This window comes from Copadichromis virginalis, linkage group LG5 (assembly GCF_057382275.1).
Source record: "Copadichromis virginalis isolate Kocher_CV1m ecotype Utaka linkage group LG5, C_Virginalis_male_GT1.1, whole genome shotgun sequence".
In the NCBI taxonomy this organism is placed as follows: Eukaryota; Metazoa; Chordata; class Actinopteri; order Cichliformes; family Cichlidae; genus Copadichromis; species Copadichromis virginalis.
Window position 1 is genome coordinate 23817072 of NC_140622.1, and position 21320 is coordinate 23838391.

The following is a 21320-nucleotide window of genomic DNA, read 5'->3' on the forward strand; positions in this document are numbered from 1 at the left end:
CAAAATTGCATTTATATACATTTTGGCCTGTTTTGTATTTCCGATGCTTTTTTTCCCCTTTTATTTATATAGTTCTGCTCCAAATATATAGTTTCCAAATGCAAAAACAAAAGTGAAAGATTATGCAGAAGAGAATCAGTCAAAATCAAATCAGTGGGTCTTCTAGTTACAAGCAGACCTGTCACGTTTTCATTTGTGGAATAGAAAGGCTGTGAGTGACATCCAGTGGCTTGTCGTAGACTCCAGCCTGTTGTAGAAGGACCCACCAATCAGCAGGAGGCGCTGTCACCATCCACATCTGTTCTTCTGCCGCTAACTTCCTCTCTTGGCTCCACTCTTTATCTTTTTCTGCTCGCTCGGGTTTTCTTTCTCTTCCGGTTGTCGTCTGTTCGTGTGGCAGGTATCTATTTTCCCCAACTCGGGGACTCTTAAAAAATCCTCATCAATCTGAGTGTATTTCATATGTTTGCAAAGAAACAGACAGTGATTTAGATGAGGGGCTTTCTTAATGATGGATCCATGGCAGTATTGTTTAGATGGGATCCCAAATAAAGCCTGAAAATGACGTTCAAGGCGTGTTAACGCTCTGTGTAGCAGAGCTGTAGTTTCGCAGTAGCTTCCGACCACCAGGCAGTCTTTCTAAGCACAGCCCAGCCGCACAGTCATTTTTTAAAATTATTATTTATTTCATGTGTAGTTTTATATCATAATTCTGTTGCTACCCAGAATTTTTTCCGACGGACACAGCTGGTTGAAATGAATGAAGCGTCGTTAGCCACCTGATGCTAATCCAATCCCAGTTAATACTGATGATAACTACAGATTAAGGTCTGATGCGCATTTCTCCCTCATTTTCTCTACTTTTAGATTAACCAGCGTCGAAATGGCCAAGTCTAAGAACCACACAACCCACAACCAGTGTAAGTAACTGCTGAAGTAACTGTAAAGTCGTTTTACCGAGATGTGGTGCTGTTGCGTTAGCTTTGAGGTTTAGCTACTTGCCTGTAGTTAAATATTGCAAAGCTAGCTGCTTTGTATTAATTGTCGCTCCTTTTTATTTGAACAGCTCGGAAACACCACAGGAATGGCATCAAGAAGCCACGATCACAGCGATATGAATCTCTGAAGGGGGTGCGTACTGTTACAATTTTACATGTTTGTATCTTTGAAAAAAACAAAAGCAAAACGGGTTTTGTGAACATGATCTGCAAGGCAAGCATGCAGCTCATGGTCAAATCCTCTGTAGTAAAGTGTGCTTTGTATAACTTTTGTAATGAAGTGAGTGGATGTTATTGCCTTAAAATGTAATATGGAGTATTTCTAAATTTAAAACGTTGCATTGGCGCTTGCTTGCAGCAGCATTTACAGTTACAGCGTTTTCTGTCAGCCTTTTCCAGTGTGCTACTGTTACTAGTGACTTTCTAATTTGGAGAATGAATATTTTGAAAGAAAACGACAGCAATAGTATTGATAGCATTATATGCAGTGACATAATTTCAATGTGTGGACAAAAGTAGCCCAGGCAGTGTTTTCCCTGACAATTTCCTGTGAAATTATAAAATGGCTGTTTAACAAATGGTAACTCATCAGGTGTTGTACATCTGGTCAAGCTTTTTAAAGAGTAGTTTAAAGCCCTGTTTTTCCGAAATGTAATCACAATTGTAACTACTTACATCCATCATTTGTTCTTCCTAGAGTTGAGGTATTTATTTACATTTGGATCGCAGATCAGCAGCAGTTGGCTAGCTTTTGCATGAAGTAGCAAATACCAATCAAAAGGACCGAAACTGTGAAGCAAGCTTTTTTCTATGTTTAGTTGGAATAGTTTTTTGCGTATTTAAGTACTGGACCCTTATTAATTAAAGTTATTAATTAATTAAAGTTATTAATTTATTTATTTTCAAGTTGTTGAAGTAATTCCCTTTGGTAACAAATCATCTCTGGAGCGTGACAAGTGGTTCATGCTCTAAGACAGGCCCTACCTAGTCTCCTTGAGGTTTCTTCCTGTTGAAAGGAAGTTTTTCTTTAGCAGTTTTGCCCAGTGCTTGCTCATAGGGTGTTTGTTGGGACAGTAGGGCCTTTACCTTGCAATATAAATTACCTTCAGGTGACTATTGTTCTGATTTTTGGAAATCCAAGTAAAACAAACATATTGAATTGAAGTATTAGCAACGTAAAGACACACCTTTGCTACAGCTGTGGGCTCGAATCATCAGAATGTGCATTCATCAATTATTTAGCTACCGCCCACCCAAGCTAATTTATTAATTCCTTAAAATGGTTGCGTTCTGGATTGATGATTAATTCAGAGACCTGCTCCCAATCAGGCATAAACACAGTGACATGACAGGCAGGTTGGTTTGAAATTATATAGATAGTAATATTGTTGCATTGGAAGTCTGTTAAGTGTCCTACTATTTCCCGGTGGCTTAAAGATGTCATGTTTTTTTTAAAACTTGAAAAAATTAAATATACGTTGAGAGGTTGCACAGCCAAATTTTTTCACAAGTGGCAACCCTTTATCTCTTATTTTGCTAGTCTAGAGGTATTGCCTGTTTAAATCTACTTTTGTTACTGTTATATTCCTCTAATATGTTTGATGGTTGTGTTGATCTGTGTGGGACTGGGGGGGGGGGGGCGTTGTGTTTTGTTTTTTTTGTTTTTTTTTTTTGTTTTTCTTTTCATATATATATCTATATATATGTGTTAATTAGGAAAATTAAGAAAGGTTGATTGTATTTCGGTAACTGCAAGTACTGTTTTCTTTTTTCAATAAAAATATTTTCAAAAAAAAAAAAAAAGAAATTATATAGATAGGCCAGTTAATTGTCATATTTATTTACTTTTTTTTTTTTTTTTTTTTTTACATTAAAGAAATTGGATCACTGCTGAAAGACCTCCTGGTTATTATTATAATCTGGTTATTAAAGTGTGTGTGTGAATGTGCAGAGTAACAGAGAGGTCCTTGGTAATTTTGGATTGTTGGATTAGGTAAGGTTTAGGTTTATCAAAGTTTCATTTAGGTTAGCACTGTTTTAATACATGATACAAAGCTGCTAACATTACTCTGTCTGCCCAAAGCTCTCGCTAACCTGTTAAAATGAAATAATTATTTTTGCATTGTGTTATTAAAGTTTATTTTGCTTCGAAGAAAACTTTCTGAACTTTCAGTTCAGTGAACCTGCTAACTACTTGTTTACTTTGTTGCAGGTGGACCCCAAGTTCCTGAGGAATATGCGCTTTGCTAAGAAGCACAACAAGAAGGGCTTGAAGGCAGCACGGAAGGCCGCTATGGAGAAATAAGCAGCTAGCCCATCACCTCATGTCTGTCAGAGTCCATTTTGTGTTACCATCATCAAAATAAAGCTATGCTTTGTTAACACACCAACATCTGATTGTTCTTTATTGAGGTTCCTGCTTCTCTCTGGTTTTATAGAATAAATTATGTTATTGGTTATTAAGGGTTTATTTCTTTCTAATGTGTCTCTAGTTTGTTCATCGAAACTGAAAGTATGTAGAAAACTGGATAATGGTTGAGTTTGAAATATTGCAAAGATTGGGGGGGGATGGTTTTAATCAGGATAGATGAAGTTTGATTGCACAACCTCAATAGAAATAAGAACTTTCTCTAGATTTCTAAAATCACTAACAAGCTGTGACAGAAATATATTCTAATAAGGAAGGGAGTTGAATAAATCAAGTTGACTTCTAGCATCTTTTTTCCCCTTAATCCCATGCAAAGATTTGAAACACCATGAATGGAAGTCATGAAAGTGTGATATTACCATGTGAAAACACAATCATTGCACAGGTGTTATCACATGGGTAATAACTAAAGCAATTCAACACCAGGAAGTGAAGTGATGGACCTCCTTGCTGCCAGAAAAGCTTCACCTGTCTTGACAATGATATTTACTCATTTCGTGTTTTGATGATGTTGTCAGTCTTTAACATATGGCTGCCCACTGCTTCACTGAGTGAATGGGTTAAATGCAGAGAGGAATTTCCCCACGGGGATCAATAAAGTACACTTTCTTCTTCTTTCTTTCTTTTTCTTTCATATTAGACCCAAACCGCCCATACAGTGGGGCTGAGATCTGATGACTTATAGCATTTTCACATCTTTTGTGCCCTATCCATGGCAGAGAATTGTTATTCCACAAAAAAACCTGTAGAGGTGGAGTCAACTAGAGCAAATACCCCCCCCCCCCCCCCCTAAAAAAAAATGCATAGAGGCTGAACATATAGTGTATAGTGTTTGTATCTTAGGAAGTAAGTTTACTGAAAATATAGGGTAGTCAAAATGTTTAAGTTTTTTTTAATTGAAAAAAAAAGTTTAAAACTTGTGGTCGATTTTTAAACCTTTAGTAGATGGCATATAGTCATAGTAATGAACAGAATAAAATATAAAAAGAAAGAACCAAAGTGGGAACAAAATATAATTTAGTCGTAGTAAAAGTTAGTAAAACAAGTAGATTAATAGTGTTTTTTAAAAACACGAATTTCGTTATTTAAAAAACAAATCACTGAATTTGAAGATAAGATTAGGAGATGTTTTTGTGGAGTTTTGTTTTTGTTTTGTTGTTCTTGTCTATGTAATTTAGCGTTTTATTTTTATTTTCATGCAACAACGTTGTTTGCCGTCCATTAGTCGTCACTTCCGCTCACGCTCTGACTCCAGCTTGCATCATTTCTCGTGTCTTGTCAGCCGGGTTCGGACAGCATGTGAGTACCTGCATTCAAACTTAGTAATGGCCTTAATATGAAGGTTTGGTCGCAGCAACACTGCGCTGTACGGCTGTCAGTGTGAGTGAGCGACTGAACGTAATTTTTAATAAACTTTGCGTTTCCTTCAGCTACAAGCTAACTAACTGAAGCGCCGACTTACTAGCTTAACCTTCCAGCTAACAACAAGGAGGCGTCATTTCTCGGATGCGAACTGACTGCTGTGGAAAATTGATTTATCAGATTTAATTATCACTTTGGTCAAATTTAGAGTGATTATATGTCGGAGGTAGAAATAACATATATCTAGGTTTGACTTCAGGGTTAAACATGATTCCTAAAAAAAAGGGACAGCATGTTTTGCTAAGAAAGTATTGAGCTCTGACAGGTTTTTGGCACATCAAAGAATGAGAGTCAGAGTTATTATAATTTTTTAGGTTTTGCATTTAGTTTACAAATTGGTTTTGCCAGTTTCAGTTTATTGTTTGAAAATGTGCTCGGTTTTAGTCCTTTTAGTTAGGGAAGTCAGTACAGGGTTACAATAAAATACAGAAGTCTGTGAGAGAAGTTAACTCACAGTGTTGCATACCTCCAAAGTCTCAATAAACATGACTCATCAGGCAAATTGTGATTATTATTATTTTCTTTTTTTTACTAATCTAACAAATACTAAAACTACTGTAGTTTTGTGTTATTATTTTTGTTAACTTTTTTTTTTCGCATGCAGCTTTAGATTTTAGTTTTATTTTTAGTTAAGAACCTTTATCAGAGGAGCGTGAAAGGCATTCATTTAGAAAATATGCTTACAGGTAGTTTCGTTAGGCGTTGGCTCTGTTTAGTTATTTGATCAGAAACTTTTGCGTAGTGGAGTCTAAAAGTTTTTACCTTGAAAGTGAGATTTAATTATTCACTTTTATAAAATAGGCATAACTAGGGATATTTTAATAGGTGATCCTTTATAGTTCTAGTTTGTTAATGCATTAAAAAAAATTGTGCATGTGATGATCTTGGCAGGAAGTACAAACTATAATTCCTGTTCTGTGAGTGTAACATTTGAGTTTTGTTTGTCCTCACAGATGCAATGGTGGAGCGGGTTCCTGAAAACATTAACTTTCCCTCTGAAGAGGAGAAGATTATAAACTTTTGGAATGAAAAGGACTGCTTCCAGGAATGCCTCAAACAGTCCAAGAACAGACCCAGGTAAGTCCAGTTGCAAATTTCCATGTTCTTCTTGTATCTGTATGGGTTTTCTCTAGGTGCTCCCATTTCCTAACGAACAAAACATATTTACACACAAGCTGTGAATAACCTAAGATAATACTGAAATTTGGTTGAAGTGTGTTTAGATTAAGTTAGCTTTTTGCTTGGAATGTGTTGGTTCGGACAATCTCCAGTATAAACGTCTAAAAATCCACCATTTATTATAACTTATTGTAAAACACTTACGAACAGTTCTTTTAAATGTAATAGTCATAGTATAGTCAATATATGACTTATAGCTGCTAACAATCTGTATTTGAGCAGACATAATTTTGTTGTATCGCTTTAATGCTGGGTGTTTTATAAGGATTGGTTTTAAGGGTTCTGGCAGCTGGTAATAGCCAGAGAAAATAGTTGTATTTCCTGATTGTCCAGTTTTATTTCTTACCAGTGTCTGAGTCATGTGAGGTCCATTGGAAAAAACAAGGTAGCTATGAAAAGTGTGTATGGTGTATGGTAGTATAATATCAGAAAGCACAAATACTGTGTTATCATTGCGTCACAGCTATGATGTTCTAGATTCAAACCTGATTATCAGCTGGGCCTTTTCTGTTAGAAATTTGCATATTCTTCTTGTATCTGTATGTTTGTTTGTTTTTTTTGTTTGTTTGTTTGTTTTTGGAGTCAGCTCCAGCCCCTCGTTGACCTTGACTGGATAAGTGATTAAGAAAATAACCTGTTGTTTACCTCAGGTTAAAACTTGGCTCTCAAAAAAAGTGTAATGAAAGTCAAAGTGAAAGTAAAGTGTTACACTTTCCATTATTCTTTCATAGCTTAGGATCATATCTGTGTTATTTTCATATTCATTCTTTAAATTTGACTTGCAGATCAAATCAGGAAGCTTTTCTCAATCTACACTCTTAACTAAAGTTAAAACATTTATTTTCATCAGCAACTGTGAGAAGGTTATTTATGCTTTAATTACATGGAGACTGGATTACTGTAATTCATTATATATTGAATTGAGTAAAAACACTAATATCACAGTTGTTATTACTGGTGTGTCAAAGTGCAGCTCCTAGACTCCTGACTGGTACCTGGAAGGATGATCATATTTTGCCTGTTTTTAAATCGTTACACTGGCTTTTTGTGAAAATATTATTACTCATATATAAGTGATTGTAAGAAAATGATCCAGGTTATGACCCATGTCGTTCACTTAGATATCTCACTCAGATATCCTGTGTCCCACATTGCTCACTCCAGCGATAAGCAGATTTTAGTAATTGCAAATTCCTTATTGTCTCATATTCCTGACCGGAGATTGTCTCATACAGCCCAAGTCCAAAACTCTGGAATTGGGTCATCTACCTACTAATAGTATTTAAATACCAGCTGAAATCATACCTCTTTTTAATAGCTTTCTCAGATTCTGACTTACAGTGTCATTCTCCCTAATGTGTCTCTCTTATTATTTTATGATTTATTATTCTCTAAATATTAAAACTTTGTGCCTTTTCATTTGATTATTTTTATTGGTCTTAAATGATTTGTTTTTCTTTTAAGTATTGATAGATTTATTTGCTGTGTGCTGTATAAATAAATGTATAGCATGTTGCGAGTTTGTTTTACCAGTTAACAAAAATGCTGTTCCACATAGAAGTATTCAAGATTTGCATTTGCTACCTATCTCTCAAACCAGGTACACCTTCTACGATGGACCTCCCTTTGCTACTGGTCTACCCCACTATGGTCACATCTTAGCTGGTACCATCAAGGACATTGTTACTCGCTTTTACCACCAGAGTGGCTTCTATGTGGACCGGCGCTTTGGATGGGACTGTCATGGCCTACCTGTGGTAAGAATTTGCCATAGCTGTCTTTTTAATGTTTCAATTCAATGTTACAATGTGGTCTGTTAATATTTAGTATTTGTCAAATCCTGTGTGTTTTATGTAGGAGTATGAGATTGATAAGACTTTGGGGATCAAAGGACCAGAAGATGTGGCCAAAATGGGCATTGCTGAGTACAACAAGCAATGCCGAAGCATTGTAATGAGATACTCCAACGAGTGGGAGGTGAGTCCAGTGTATCTGACTAAGAGCAAAACACAGTTTACACTAAATAGTTGGGCTAGGTTCATGTTGAATGTTGTGGTGAATTCCTTGCCATTTGTAAGCCTGCATAACGAGTGACCTTCTAAAGTAGTTGTAAATATGTGTTACCTCTAAATTCATATCATAAAAATCTATAACAAATCGCCCTGCATATATTTACCATGGTAATTTGTTCTTTTCATTTTCACGTGCGTTTGTAATTGTATCTAGGCTTCAGTAAAGCGAATGGGACGATGGATTGACTTCCAAAATGACTACAAGACCCTTTACCCATGGTTCATGGAGACTGTCTGGTATGTATGTAAAAAGGGGAAAAAATGCACGTTTTTATAAAGACTTGTTTTGACTGCAGCAATTGCAAAAACATGGTGTGGGGCTATGGAAGGGTGCTTTTGGATTGGCAATGTGCAAATTTCTGAACACAAATGCAGCCAGTTTATTTCAACAATGAGCAGCAGAATCTACCAAGAGCAGTGCAAATCAATGAAATGCACCTGAAAGAGAATCTGTATATTCATGGGGACTAAGTAGGGTCTCTGAGGTTTTGGGTAGCTGTTATCTGGCTAAATCTGACAGCTCAGGCAGAACGCAGGATTTATCCTGAGAGGGGGTGCTTTGTCATTAAATAAGACCAACACGCATGATGTGTGTCAGACACACAAACCATTACTTCATGTTAGGTCCTGACTATTCGGGCATTAAGTTGCAAATACAGTGGGGCAAAAAAGTATTTAGTCAGCCACCGATTGTGCAAGTTCCCCCACTTAAAATGATGACAGAGGTCAGTAATTTGCACCAGAGGTACACTTCAACTGTGAGAGACAGAATGTGAAAGAAAAATCCATGAATCCACATGGTAGGATTTGTAAAGAATTTATTCGTAAATCAGGGTGGAAAATAAGTATTTGGTCAATAACAAAAATACAACTCAATACTTTGTAACATAACCTTTGTTGGCAATAACAGAGGTCAAACGTTTACTATAGGTCTTTACCAGGTTTGCACACACAGTAGCTGGTATTTTGGCCCATTCCTCCATGCAGATCTTCTCGAGAGCAGTGATGTTTTGGGGCTGTCGCCGAGCAACACGGACTTTCAACTCCCGCCACAGATTTTCTATGGGGTTGAGGTCTGGAGACTGGCTAGGCCACTCCAGGACTTTCAAATGCTTCTTACGGAGCCACTCCTTTGTTGCCCGGGCGGTGTGTTTTGGATCATTGTCATGTTGGAAGACCCAGCCTCGTTTCATCTTCAAAGTTCTCACTGATGGAAGGAGGTTTTGGCTCAAAATCTCACGATACATGGCCCCATTCATTCTGTCCTTAACACGGATCAGTCGTCCTGTCCCCTTGGCAGAAAAACAGCCCCGTAGCATGATGTTTCCACCCCCATGCTTCACAGTAGGTATGGTGTTCTTGGGATGCAACTCAGTATTCTTCGTCCTCCAAACACGACGAGTTGAGTTTATACCAAAAAGTTCTACTTTGGTTTCATCTGACCACATGACATTCTCCCAATCCTCTGCTGTATCATCCATGTGCTCTCTGGCAAACTTCAGACGGGCCTGGACATGCACTGGCTTCAGCAGCGGAACACGTCTGGCACTGCGGGATTTGATTCCCTGCCGTTGTAGTGTGTTACTGATGGTGACCTTTGTTACTTTGGTCCCAGCTCTCTGCAGGTCATTCACCAGGTCCCCCCGTGTGGTTCTGGGATCTTTGCTCACCGTTCTCATGATCATTTTGACCCCACGGGATGAGATCTTGCGTGGAGCCCCAGATCGAGGGAGATTATCAGTGGTCTTGTATGTCTTCCATTTTCTGATGATTGCTCCCACAGTTGATTTTTTCACACCAAGCTACTTGCCTATTGTAGATTCACTCTTCCCAGCCTGGTGCAGGTCTACAATACTTTTCCTGGTGTCCTTCGAAAGCTCTTTGGTCTTGGCCATGGCGGAGTTTGGAGTCTGACTGTTTGAGGCTGTGGACAGGTGTCTTTTATACAGATGATGAGTCCAAACAGGTGCCATTCATACAGGTAACGAGTGGGGGACAGAAAAGCTTCTTACAGAAGACGTTACAGGTCTGAGAGAGCCAGAGATTTTCCTTGTTTGAGGTGACCAAATACTTATTTTCCACCCTAATTTACGAATAAATTCTTTACAAATCCTACCATGTGGATTCATGGATTTTTTTTTTCACATTCTGTCTCTCACAGTTGAAGTGTACATCTGGTGCAAATTACTGACCTCTGTCATCATTTTAAGTGGGGGAACTTGCACAATCGGTGGCTGACTAAATACTTTTTTGCCCCACTGTATATGCTGTACTCTTGAGTTTTTGGTTTCTTTTTCTCTGCATGCTTTGTGACAGTGCAGTTGTTTGTTTTAGCCAACCGAAGTAATCAGACTGATCTGGTTGCACCAGCTTCTGCAAAATCCCAAAATACATTCAGTGAGACTTGACCATTATGTTGTAGAATTTAAACAATTGCCTGTTGTGTTCTATGTCAGTGTGATCCCACACCAATTCAGTAATGTTGTCTGATATGGTAAATGGATACTTATTATAGTGCTTTTCTACTCCAGTTGAACACTCAAAATATTTTGTTTTTCCATTCTATGTTCAGATTTTTTTTCTATCCATCTATGCTTTTACTACGTGGGCAGTATGTTTGGGATCATTGTAATGAATGAAAATGAAGCTGTTGCCAATCACATGCTTTACTGGTGGTATTGCATGGTGGTGTGACAGTACTTTGCAGCCTTCATAGTTCAATCAATTTCGACAAGCTCTTCAATGCCACTGGCTGAAATGCAACCCCAAACCATGGCAGAACCTCCACGTGTCTTACAAATCACTGTAGACACTCACTGTTGTATCTGTCTCCTGACCTCCTCCATACATATTGATGAGGAGAAATCTCCAGTTTGGATTCTTCACTCAGTCAGACCTGCTGTCACTGATTTTCAGTCCAGTTCTTGTGCAATTTGGCATACCCCAGGCTTTTCTCTATGTTTCCCTTCCTTAAGAGTAGATTCTTGACAGCTATCCTTCCACTGAGAGCATTTCTGATGAAGCTTCAGTGAAAAGCAGATAGAGGGACAGATGCATCTCTCAGGTTTTCCATAAAATTTTAAGGACACACTTTACAGCATGCTGAGATACACGATTTTTCATCTAAAATTTGCTCTTTCTCAAAGAATCTGAAAGAATTGGTTCTCCTCTAAGTTTGACATAACATAACATTGACAATACAGACAACTTGCAGGTGTAAGAAACTACAACTAAAAGGCTTTTTGTCAATTTTTAACCAACAAATTATTGAGTTGACCTTGAATACCTTGGTGGATACAATACATAATTTAACAAGTAACTTTACCCCACTCTACACCCCTACAAAGTTTTATCAGAATTCATTCAAAACCTTTTAAGCTTTTGTGTTTAAAGACAAAAGTGCATGCAAACACTATGAGGTGTGGCTCAAGAGATTTGCACGCTATTGAAAATGAAAGTTATTTATGGATATAGAGCCCTCTGCATGTACACTCAAAATCTTAACAAGTATATTTGTCTTATTTCTAGTTAAAATATCTCATTACACTTAAAATAAGACAAAATCAGCTACAAAGCAACATTCCAGTAAGCTATATGAACTTGTTTCAAGACAGTGAATCTTGTAACTAGAGAAAAACTAAATAATTTTCACTTGTTTCATTGGCAGATTTCTTTTCACTTATTTCAAGTCAAAATATCTTGTATTAAGTGAAAAAAGCAACATGTTTAGCTTGTGTTAGTCAGTTGTTTTCTTCCTTCAGATGCTCAATGTCAAGACTTCCTCTGTAACATTTAAATAGCCATGTTGAGGGCAGGAAATATGCTCTGTTCTACACATTTAGGTTTGTGAACAGTCAAAACAACATTGTGTTCACATAACATTGTGCACAGCTTTCGTAGTTTATTGCATATTAAGATAAATGTAGAAGAGTGCAAGTCCCAGCTTTATGTCTTTGTATGCAGTGCTTGTGCACTGTTATATATTGTAATACTTGCATCAGAATTCACTCTCTGGTGATAATAGATGATGCATTTGATGCAAAATATATCTATGGATTCCCTGTGAGAAGTGAGGATGAGCATCCCTTTGCACTCATATTGGTTATTAATTAAAGGCTTTAGCAGGAAAATAAGTTTTGAAATTCGTCAGTAATACAGCCTGTGGGAGAATATAAAATGGTCTTTAACTTAACCTTCTCTCATTTCTTCTCACCACTGGCCCATGACCTGACTCTTTTCATAAATGCTCTGTCATATTTGATGAATGCTATGTGGGAAATCAGTCTGAACGATTTTTAACTGTTACCAGAGAGATAAAGCTAACAATTTTATGTATTCATGTGTGAAACTGTTGCAATTTAACTTACTAGACACAGAATCTTTGAAACTTGTTGCATTTTGTGGAGTTGATGTTTTCTTCTTTATTTTAAAATGTTTGTTTTCTTTCTCTCAGGTGGGTTTTTAAACAGCTGTATGACAAGGGTCTGGTGTACCGAGGTGTCAAAGTTATGCCTTTCTCCACTGCCTGCAACACCCCCTTGTCCAACTTTGAGGCCAATCAGAACTACAAGGTTGGCACAGAACATTACCTCTTTACATATTTGCTGGTGTAATGTAACACGGCTATTGTTGCCTCTATTGTAAGTGCAGGTACTGTACTTCTTAAAACAAAGTTGACCTTGTTTCTATGCTTAATGCTTGTCTCCAGGATGTTCAGGACCCCTCGGTGATTGTCAACTTCCCACTGGTTGAGAATGAGGATGTTGCTTTGATTGCCTGGACAACCACACCATGGACACTGCCGAGCAACCTGGCCCTGTGTGTGAACCCAGAATTACTTTATGTCAAGGTCAAAGGTGAGCAAAGAACATAGCACACATCTTGTGCTACAACAATAATAATAATGGATTGGATTTATATGGCGCTTTTCAAGGCACCCAAAGCGCTTTACAATACCACTATTCAGTCACTCTCACATTCACACACTGGTGGAGGCAAGCTACGGTTGTAGCCACAGCTGCCCTGGGGCAGACTGACAGAAGCGAGGCTGCCATATCGCGCCATCAGCCCCTCTGGCCAACACCAGTAGGCGGTAGGGTAAAGTGTCTTGCCCAAGGACGCAACGACCAGGACAGAGAGCCCGGGGATCGAACCGGCGACCTTCCGGTTACAGATACGCTTCCCAACCCCCTGAGCCACGGTCTCCCCCAAGGGTTGCTGTTTCTTCAAGTCATTGCAGTTATGCACCTCGTTCCTTACAATCAGTGGTTTTACACTTTTTTAACTCAGCCAATTACTAAATGCTACAGTAAAGAGGAGCAGGTCACTGTAACTGTAAAAATGTAAACGAGGAATGCAGCAGAAAATAGTTAATCTTGTAAATTGGTAGATCAGTATATTTATTTTACCACTTAATGCATACTTGGTATTATCATTTATTGATAACATGACATATGTGCTCTTAATGATTGATACAGTTGAGTATAAGTGGAAGTGCATTCAAAAATGATTCTGTTTTATGTGAGGAGTGAGTGATTTCTCCCTGTGATGAATGCCAATAGACGTTAGTTGCTTTATCAGCAATTTAGCCTAAAACAGACTTGGCTAAGGAGAATTAAGAGTCTAAAGAACAAATGTATTCATTTTTTGTATCGTCTACTGTAGTGTTTCCCAACCTTTGGGAGCCACGGCACATATTTCACATTAGAGAAATCACACGGCAAACAAAAATGTCACCAAAAGCATATTGATGATTTTTCTCCATGCACCAGGCATAGCGGTTTGTCCCCAGTATACCTTTTTTTGCTTTCTTCTGACCACTACTCTTGCTAGGGCCTTCATCTGGGTTGAAATTTTCTCCAGGACCCAGGTCAGATTGACTACTTTTTCGTTTCAAATATTTATTTATTGCTATTATGCTCAGTGTTATCTCACTTGCAGCATGTCCTCTTCTGTTTACTGGCAGTTGGCAATCTATTTAATTGGAACAACAGGTTGTACTGCCCTCTAGCGGAAGAGAATGTAATTGTTCTGCCCATTACTCACGCAGGTCGCTTAGAGTACCAGTCAGGTGAAACCACATAATCTTCCACGGTACACCTGATCATTTCTTGCGGGACAGTGGTTGGGAAACACTGATCTACTGAATGCATATAAATTCCAGTGGCACTGTGACACATTTAGTTTATGGAACTGTTAACTGCACAGTCTCATTTTGTGACATTAGCAGTATACGGCATAGCAATTTCAGCATATGTAACCTTCAGCTGAAAATTTCTCTCACTCTTATCATATCGCCATGATAGAATCATGGAACATGGTGATTAAAGGCAGCTAAGGCCAGCTGTGTTTAGTGAAGTTGTTTCGTAATCTAGCCAGGTTAAATAAAGAAAACAAATAACAGCCACCTTTGTGCTGCTGAAAACTCTAGCTTCAGGCTCGACATACCACTCTAACCCATTAATCTTCCTTTGCAGTGCACCACTCAGGACAACTAGTTTTGTTAAATGATAGTGCTTAAATGCTGATGCCTGAGGCAAAACTTTTCTGACTGAAAATCTTGTTTCCCTTGTGGCTTTAGTGTTTTGGACCACAGTATCAGCTGATAGATGTTTGTTTTCTTTTAATTCAGAAAGAACAAACAAGAACAAATTAGCTGAAGAGGAGTGCTGCCTTTGCAAATTGCACCCGTAGGAAATAATGGACCCGTAATGTGTTGGTGTGACTGGAACTTTGTTTTTATCTTCAAACAAAACACACAGGCAGTAACTTGCATGAACATCAGTTATGATCATGCAGGATTTATCCTTAAGTGAAAATACAATCACCCACCTAAATTGCTCCTTTCAGGTTTAAACAACAGAATCTTACATAAGAGTGTTTGTGCTAATGGCCAACATGCATTAAAGTAAAGGCATTAAAGTATTTTTGCAATTTTAAGCAATAACTTTTAAACAGAAAACTTTCTCTATAGTCTGCAAAAAAAGAGAGTACAGCTAGACTACAATTTAATATATTACAGATGTTTTGTTTACTAGTTAAAAGACACATTTTTAACAACCTTAATCCAGTTTTTATTCTGCTGAACAACAATACTGTACACAAACCCATTTTCCAGTTTCTTAATGAAAACTAATGCAGAAGTCTAATTCAACATTCTTACAATAAATCCTGCTTTCTTGAAGGTCACAGGGGTTAATGGAAGTTTCAGAAAAAGTGTTTGTTTTTGTTTGTCATGATTTAGTTTGCGGTGCTGTTATTTTGTTCAGTCCATTCATTTTAATTAATTGCATGGCTGTTGTATAAAGAGCTACACCAATGAAAGCTAGTTGATGAAACAAAGTAGGCATTTTTTCCCAATTTTTTTAAATGCAAAAATACAAAACTTTTGCAATAATTAGAGGGTTAATTAATTATATTTATATAGCCATATACAGTGGGGCAAAAAAGTATTTAGTCAGCCACCGATTGTGCAAGTTCCCCCACCTAAAATGATGACAGAGGTCAGTAATTTGCACCAGAGGTACACTTCAACTGTGAGAGACAGAATGTGAAAAAAAAATCCATGAATCCACATGGTAGGATTTGTAAAGAATTTATTCGTAAATCAGGGTGGAAAATAAGTATTTGGTCAATAACAAAAATACAACTCAATACTTTGTAACATAACCTTTGTTGGCAATAACAGAGGTCAAACGTTTACTATAGGTCTTTACCAGGTTTGCACACACAGTAGCTGGTATTTTGGCCCATTCCTCCATGCAGATCTTCTCGAGAGCAGTGATGTTTTGGGGCTGTCGCCGAGCAACACGGACTTTCAACTCCCGCCACAGATTTTCTATGGGGTTGAGGTCTGGAGACTGGCTAGGCCACTCCAGGACTTTCAAATGCTTCTTACGGAGCCACTCCTTTGTTGCCCGGGCGGTGTGTTTTGGATCATTGTCATGTTGGAAGACCCAGCCTCGTTTCATCTTCAAAGTTCTCACTGATGGAAGGAGGTTTTGGCTCAAAATCTCACGATACATGGCCCCATTCATTCTGTCCTTAACACGGATCAGTCGTCCTGTCCCCTTGGCAGAAAAACAGCCCCATAGCATGATGTTTCCACCCCCATGCTTCACAGTAGGTATGGTGTTCTTGGGATGCAACTCCGTATTCTTCTTCCTCCAAACACGACAAGTTGAGTTTATACCAAAAAGTTCTACTTTGGTTTCATCTGACCACATGACATTCTCCCAATCCTCTGCTGTATCATCCATGTGCTCTCATACAGGTAACGAGTGGGGGACAGAAAAGCTTCTTACAGAAGACGTTACAGGTCTGTGAGAGCCAGAGATTTTCCTTGTTTGAGGTGACCAAATACTTATTTTCCACCCTGATTTACGAATAAATTCTTTACAAATCCTACCATGTGAATTCATGGATTTTTTTTTCACATTCTGTCTCTCACAGTTGAAGTGTACCTCTGGTGCAAATTACTGACCTCTGTCATCATTTTAAGTGGGAGAACTTGCACAATCGGTGGCTGACTAAATACTTTTTTGCCCCACTGTATAAATCATTTTACAGCAACATGTTAACAGGAAATGCAAATGTATAATTAATAACCTCTGGAAAAAAAATCAGCTATTGTTTATTTATAGCATTAACACTTCTTTTTCCTATTTTAATGTATCAAGATGTGTTTTTTGGCTTTAGCTGGTAGGGGTGCGTGTGTGCGAGAGACATTGTGTAGCTCAAACCTGAAAATGTGGCTGAATCTCAAATCAGGCCACTCAAAAAAAGCCTTGTCCTTGTTCAAATATAAAAAAACGATACTCAAGAGAGGTGGCTACTGTTTTTCTGTTACCCTCCTGCTGTAGGTTTTGGTTCCCTATGAGAGAAACTGGTGGGTTTTTAAAAGGATGACCTAGATTCCTTTTACTTTGGCGTAGTGCAGATGATACTGTAGGGGGCAGTGTTGAAGCACAGTCTGTTATCATTACTGCACCGCCTGTGCTGCATGGGAGACCGCCTTGGAATACCAATGAATGTGGTCTTTTTTTTGTATCAGCTCAGTCTCTTTTTATCTCTCCTTGTTCACTCACTCGATCTTCATCCCAGTTCTTCCTACTCTTTTCTTAGCGCTTTCTTTGCTTTCAAATCCACCTGTTTTCGTCCTTCCTTGTGCTTATTCCTTCTCAGTCCGTCTCTTTTAACGTCTGCCTGTTTCCCTCGCTGCTTTTGTCGCTGTTTGAGTTGGGGGCTGTCAGCAGGTCTGAACTGTGCAGTCATTTGTCACACGACTGAGGGGAAGAAACATCTTTTATTGATGCTGCCCTCTTGTCGCTCTTTTTTGTGTCTCAGTGTCTCAGGCCATTTGGTTTTTGCCCTCTTCACAAGTGTCATCTTTGCTGTTACTGGGGACTCATCTTTTTATGTTTCTTACAATCTGTTTTTGGCTGTATGTAGAAGAAGGTTCAGTTCTCCCCCCTCAGTGACGGCTGTATGACAGCTATCATTATTATTATGATGATGATAATGGACCCCATCAGAAACAAGATGTTACATCACTGTTACTATTATTATTCACAAATGGACCTTCAGACATGAATACAGCACAGCTATGAGACGAATGGATCTGAGCCATGTTGGATGAGTTGCTATTTATCATCACCTGAAATTCAGGTCAATAAAGATAAATCATGCTGCTGTGGCTATTTACATGACAGCCTTTGAAAAATCACCAGGATACCCCCCACGCATCACATCATAGAAATCTGCCTTGTCATTCCCCTTTTATTATACATACTGCGAGATTTCAAAACTATATGGAAAAAGGGGAAAATGCAACAGGGACCTGGTTTCATTTTTAGCTATTTATACTTGAGATTGAGCAACTGGAGGACCAGGTTCACTGTCGTATCTTTTTATTATTCATTTATTTTTTTCCCCAGTTCTATTTATCTAATTTATGGGTCTGCTCTGGACTTGCTAAATGTTCAAAGATGGTGTGATGAAGAGCTGAAAACAGCCACGTTTTCATCACAAAAAAAAGGAGGGAATGAGTAATGATGGAAAAAAATAAATAACTAGCTGTTGCACACAATCAAGCGTAAGTTCTTATATCTGTTTATACATACGTACTTATGTACATTTATTATGAATTTTAGCCAAAATTAAAGATTAAGAGGTTTAAGATTAAGCGATCACAGTGTGGAACAGTCAAAAGGCCCCGAGCTGGTGACTGGTGAGGCAGATCGCTGTAATAAGGTCTCAACAGGTCCGTTAAACATACAGGAGTCTGGCCGTGTAGGGCTTTATATGTAATTAAAAAACATTTTTTAAGTGCATTTCTGCATTTCCTTTTTTCCTTTTGGATGCTAATGAAAAAAAGCAAGAACAGAGGTGATGTGTGGCCATCGGCTAATTTGTTAGCAACCTAGCTGCTGTGTTCTGGACTATTGAGAGGACTGAGCAATGAAAGTAAAAAGTCTGTTGCCATAAGCTAGTGTGAAAAAATGTAATTGTCTATTATGTGTGTATTAATTCGAAGTTATAGGAGTACATCCCCAATGCTCTAAATGACTGTTAAGTAAAAAATAAAGATGTTTATGTTAATAGTGTTATTACACGTGAAGAAAATGCACTAGTTACATCCTCAGAAATCTTTGTTGCTGACCAGCAGTGCACGCCTAAAGATATGAAGTTTGCTGTTATAGGTTCTTTGCTTAATGAATGACCGTTTGTGATCCATTTCAGATGTAGACAAACTAAAAATTTGTCAGTGTTGAAAGTGTTTGTGGTTAAAGTGCACCTACATTTAACAGTAGCAAATTTATTGGTAAAAGGAGTCTTTGGTTAATGATTTATCTGGATTGATGCTCTCTATAGGTGTGATGGGGAAAAAAGCAAGAAAATTACAAAAAAAAACTAAAAACCAACGTGATTTTCTATTTTGTCTCTTAGATAATACCACACACAAGACCTACATCATGATGGAGGCAAGACTGGGGGCTCTGTTTAAGTCAGAGAGCGAGTACACTATCCTTGACAAGTGAGTACAAAGGCTATATAAGTGAAGAAAAAGATAAAAAGTTCAAAGGATTAAATTTTTAAAAATGTGCACACTTCAGTCTGTTGGCACCAAAGTGCAGCGGTCTGTTGCTGAGCTACTGGGGAAGTAATTTCCCTTAGGTGAATATACTGTACAATACAGTCCTACTTTATTAACAAGAAGTCAGCTAGCAACCAGAGCTGTGAATAAAGGGTACACAAAATACGAGCCAGCAGCTGCTGTTTCTTTTTGTTAGTAGCATTTCTAGATTTGTGCCCTGATTGCTGGCGTCATGACTTACGTTAGTTGCCTTAATTTGCTTTCCAAAATTAAAGCTGTTTCAGCTGACAAATGCTTCTGAAAAGCAATAAAGAGAAACAAACCGCGTTGTGTTATGTAGTTACTGAAGCATTTCTAGATTTTTATTTTTTGTTTTTAGTCTCAATTTAATTGGAAAAAGTTGAAGTGAAAGTCTAGATAACAATACATGATTGTTTTGGAAATATAGTTGTTATTATATAATTATAGTTATTTATGTAATGTTAACATTTTGTACTTGAAACCCAGCTGCTGCCTTTTTCAACGAGTAAGAAACTTGTATTTAATGTTTCTTGTCAAAGGTTTTTTGTTGAGTTATGACTTTAAAATTTATAACAGCCAGATTAGGAGAGGTTGTATTTTACCAGCTAAGTGTTGTTTTTTGCAGCAGAAAGGGGAACAATTCCAATTTCTCAGCTCACTGGATGAGTCTGGAGCACAGGGAAAGCACATAGCAGAAAAAAATAAAGCGTAGTGAGATGACGAAAACAAGTGAGTGAATAAAGACTACAGAATTTACTGAAACCTGATGGAGCAAATTTCTAGGCATGATTTATCCCCTCTCATCCTGTATATCAGATAACTGAACCGGTGATGTAAACAAGACAAAAAAAATGTCCTTCCTCTTCTTCTTCCACAAGGACAAAACCCTTAAACACAGACGCCTTTATTTGAACTATGATTACAGAAACGGTGCATCAGGACTGTCTCAGCTGCCAATATGAACGCAGCCCTTAAATGGAGATCTCACAAAGATCCTGAGGCAATTTCTGTCCTTACCAAGTGAAATCACCTCCCTTTTTAAAAAGAAAAACATTTAACGTCTGTCCTTTACTGTGAGATAAGTTATAAAAATTGTATCGTAAAGATGATTTGTCTGAATTTTTTGGTGTGAGTCTGAGAGGTGAAATTCAAGGCTAAGAACGTCCTCAAATTACTCTCCGCTGCTTCTAAGGCTTAAACACCATTACATAAAGCTACTGCTCACAGTTCTAGCTCAAGGTGACTGAGATAAGTCCATCAACATGTTGTTCTGCTCCTTTCTTCTCATTTATTTTGTGCGAGCTCAACAGTTGGAGGGACACTGTTTAGAAAGATTTTGGTGCGGAAAAACAAACTGGTGTCTGGATTTAAAAAGTGGAATCAATATGAGGAAACGTCTTTTGTCCTGTGAAGCTGTGATGGTACAGAGTTTCTGCTGGTTTGTGTCTGCAGTAATTATGAATTAAAGTTATTGTAGGAAGGTTTCAAGTGTTTTATTTGCTTTTTAGATTTCCTGGTAAGACACTGAAAGGGAAAAAATACAAGCCTCTTTTCCAGTACTTTGCAAAGGTTAGTACAGTTTTTCTTCCTGGTTGTTTCACAGTTATGTCTAATGTTTTTCAGAAACTAAACAGTATGCCTGTCTTTAATTAACACAGCACAGGGACACCTCTATTTACATCTAAATGCATCCATGAGTTTGTATTGTTGCTGTACTACTCACCCTGTCCTCACCCTTCATCTAATATCTTGTCATTTTTTTAATTCAGTGTTCAGAGAAAGGAGCTTTCCAGGTTTTGACGGATAACTATGTCAAAGAGGAAGAGGGCACAGGAGTGGTCCACCAGGCACCTTATTTTGGAGCTGTAAGTAGGATCTTTTCTAAAATCATGCAACTGTGACAACATGCAATGCTCATTACATAAGGGGGAGCTGCAAAAAGTAAAATTAAATGTTAAAGAAGTGTTGCTCTTGGTTTGTAGTAATCATAAAAAGCAGAAAAATTAAAGGTTCAACTGATGAGTTACTTCATAGATTCTTGGGATGCTATTTTAAACAATTATCTTATGAGCGTCAACATCTTATGTGGATTTATTGGGTGTTTT

The 21320-nt window shown here is 37.9% G+C and overlaps 2 protein-coding genes across 2 annotated transcripts in view; both read left to right on the forward strand.

Moving 5' to 3' along the window:
* The first annotated feature begins 316 nt into the window (after nucleotides 1-316).
* rpl29 (ribosomal protein L29) lies at nucleotides 317-3384 on the forward strand. Its single transcript, XM_085456877.1, has 4 exons — nucleotides 317-400; nucleotides 868-920; nucleotides 1067-1131; nucleotides 3211-3384. Exons 2-4 carry the CDS (start codon nucleotides 884-886, stop codon nucleotides 3301-3303), a joined length of 195 nt encoding a protein of 64 aa, XP_085313003.1. The 5' UTR covers nucleotides 317-400; nucleotides 868-883; the 3' UTR covers nucleotides 3304-3384.
* A 1209-nt stretch (nucleotides 3385-4593) lies between these two features.
* iars1 (isoleucyl-tRNA synthetase 1) overlaps nucleotides 4594-21320 on the forward strand; it is a 60549-nt gene continuing 43822 nt past the window's right edge. Inside the window, exons 1-10 of the mRNA XM_085456878.1 lie at nucleotides 4594-4725; nucleotides 5802-5925; nucleotides 7628-7784; nucleotides 7885-8004; nucleotides 8254-8336; nucleotides 12553-12670; nucleotides 12808-12955; nucleotides 19047-19134; nucleotides 20724-20784; nucleotides 20985-21080. Coding sequence (XP_085313004.1) covers nucleotides 4623-4725; nucleotides 5802-5925; nucleotides 7628-7784; nucleotides 7885-8004; nucleotides 8254-8336; nucleotides 12553-12670; nucleotides 12808-12955; nucleotides 19047-19134; nucleotides 20724-20784; nucleotides 20985-21080 — 1098 coding nt within the window. The 5' untranslated portion in view covers nucleotides 4594-4622. The remainder of the gene's footprint in view (nucleotides 4726-5801; nucleotides 5926-7627; nucleotides 7785-7884; nucleotides 8005-8253; nucleotides 8337-12552; nucleotides 12671-12807; nucleotides 12956-19046; nucleotides 19135-20723; nucleotides 20785-20984; nucleotides 21081-21320) is intronic.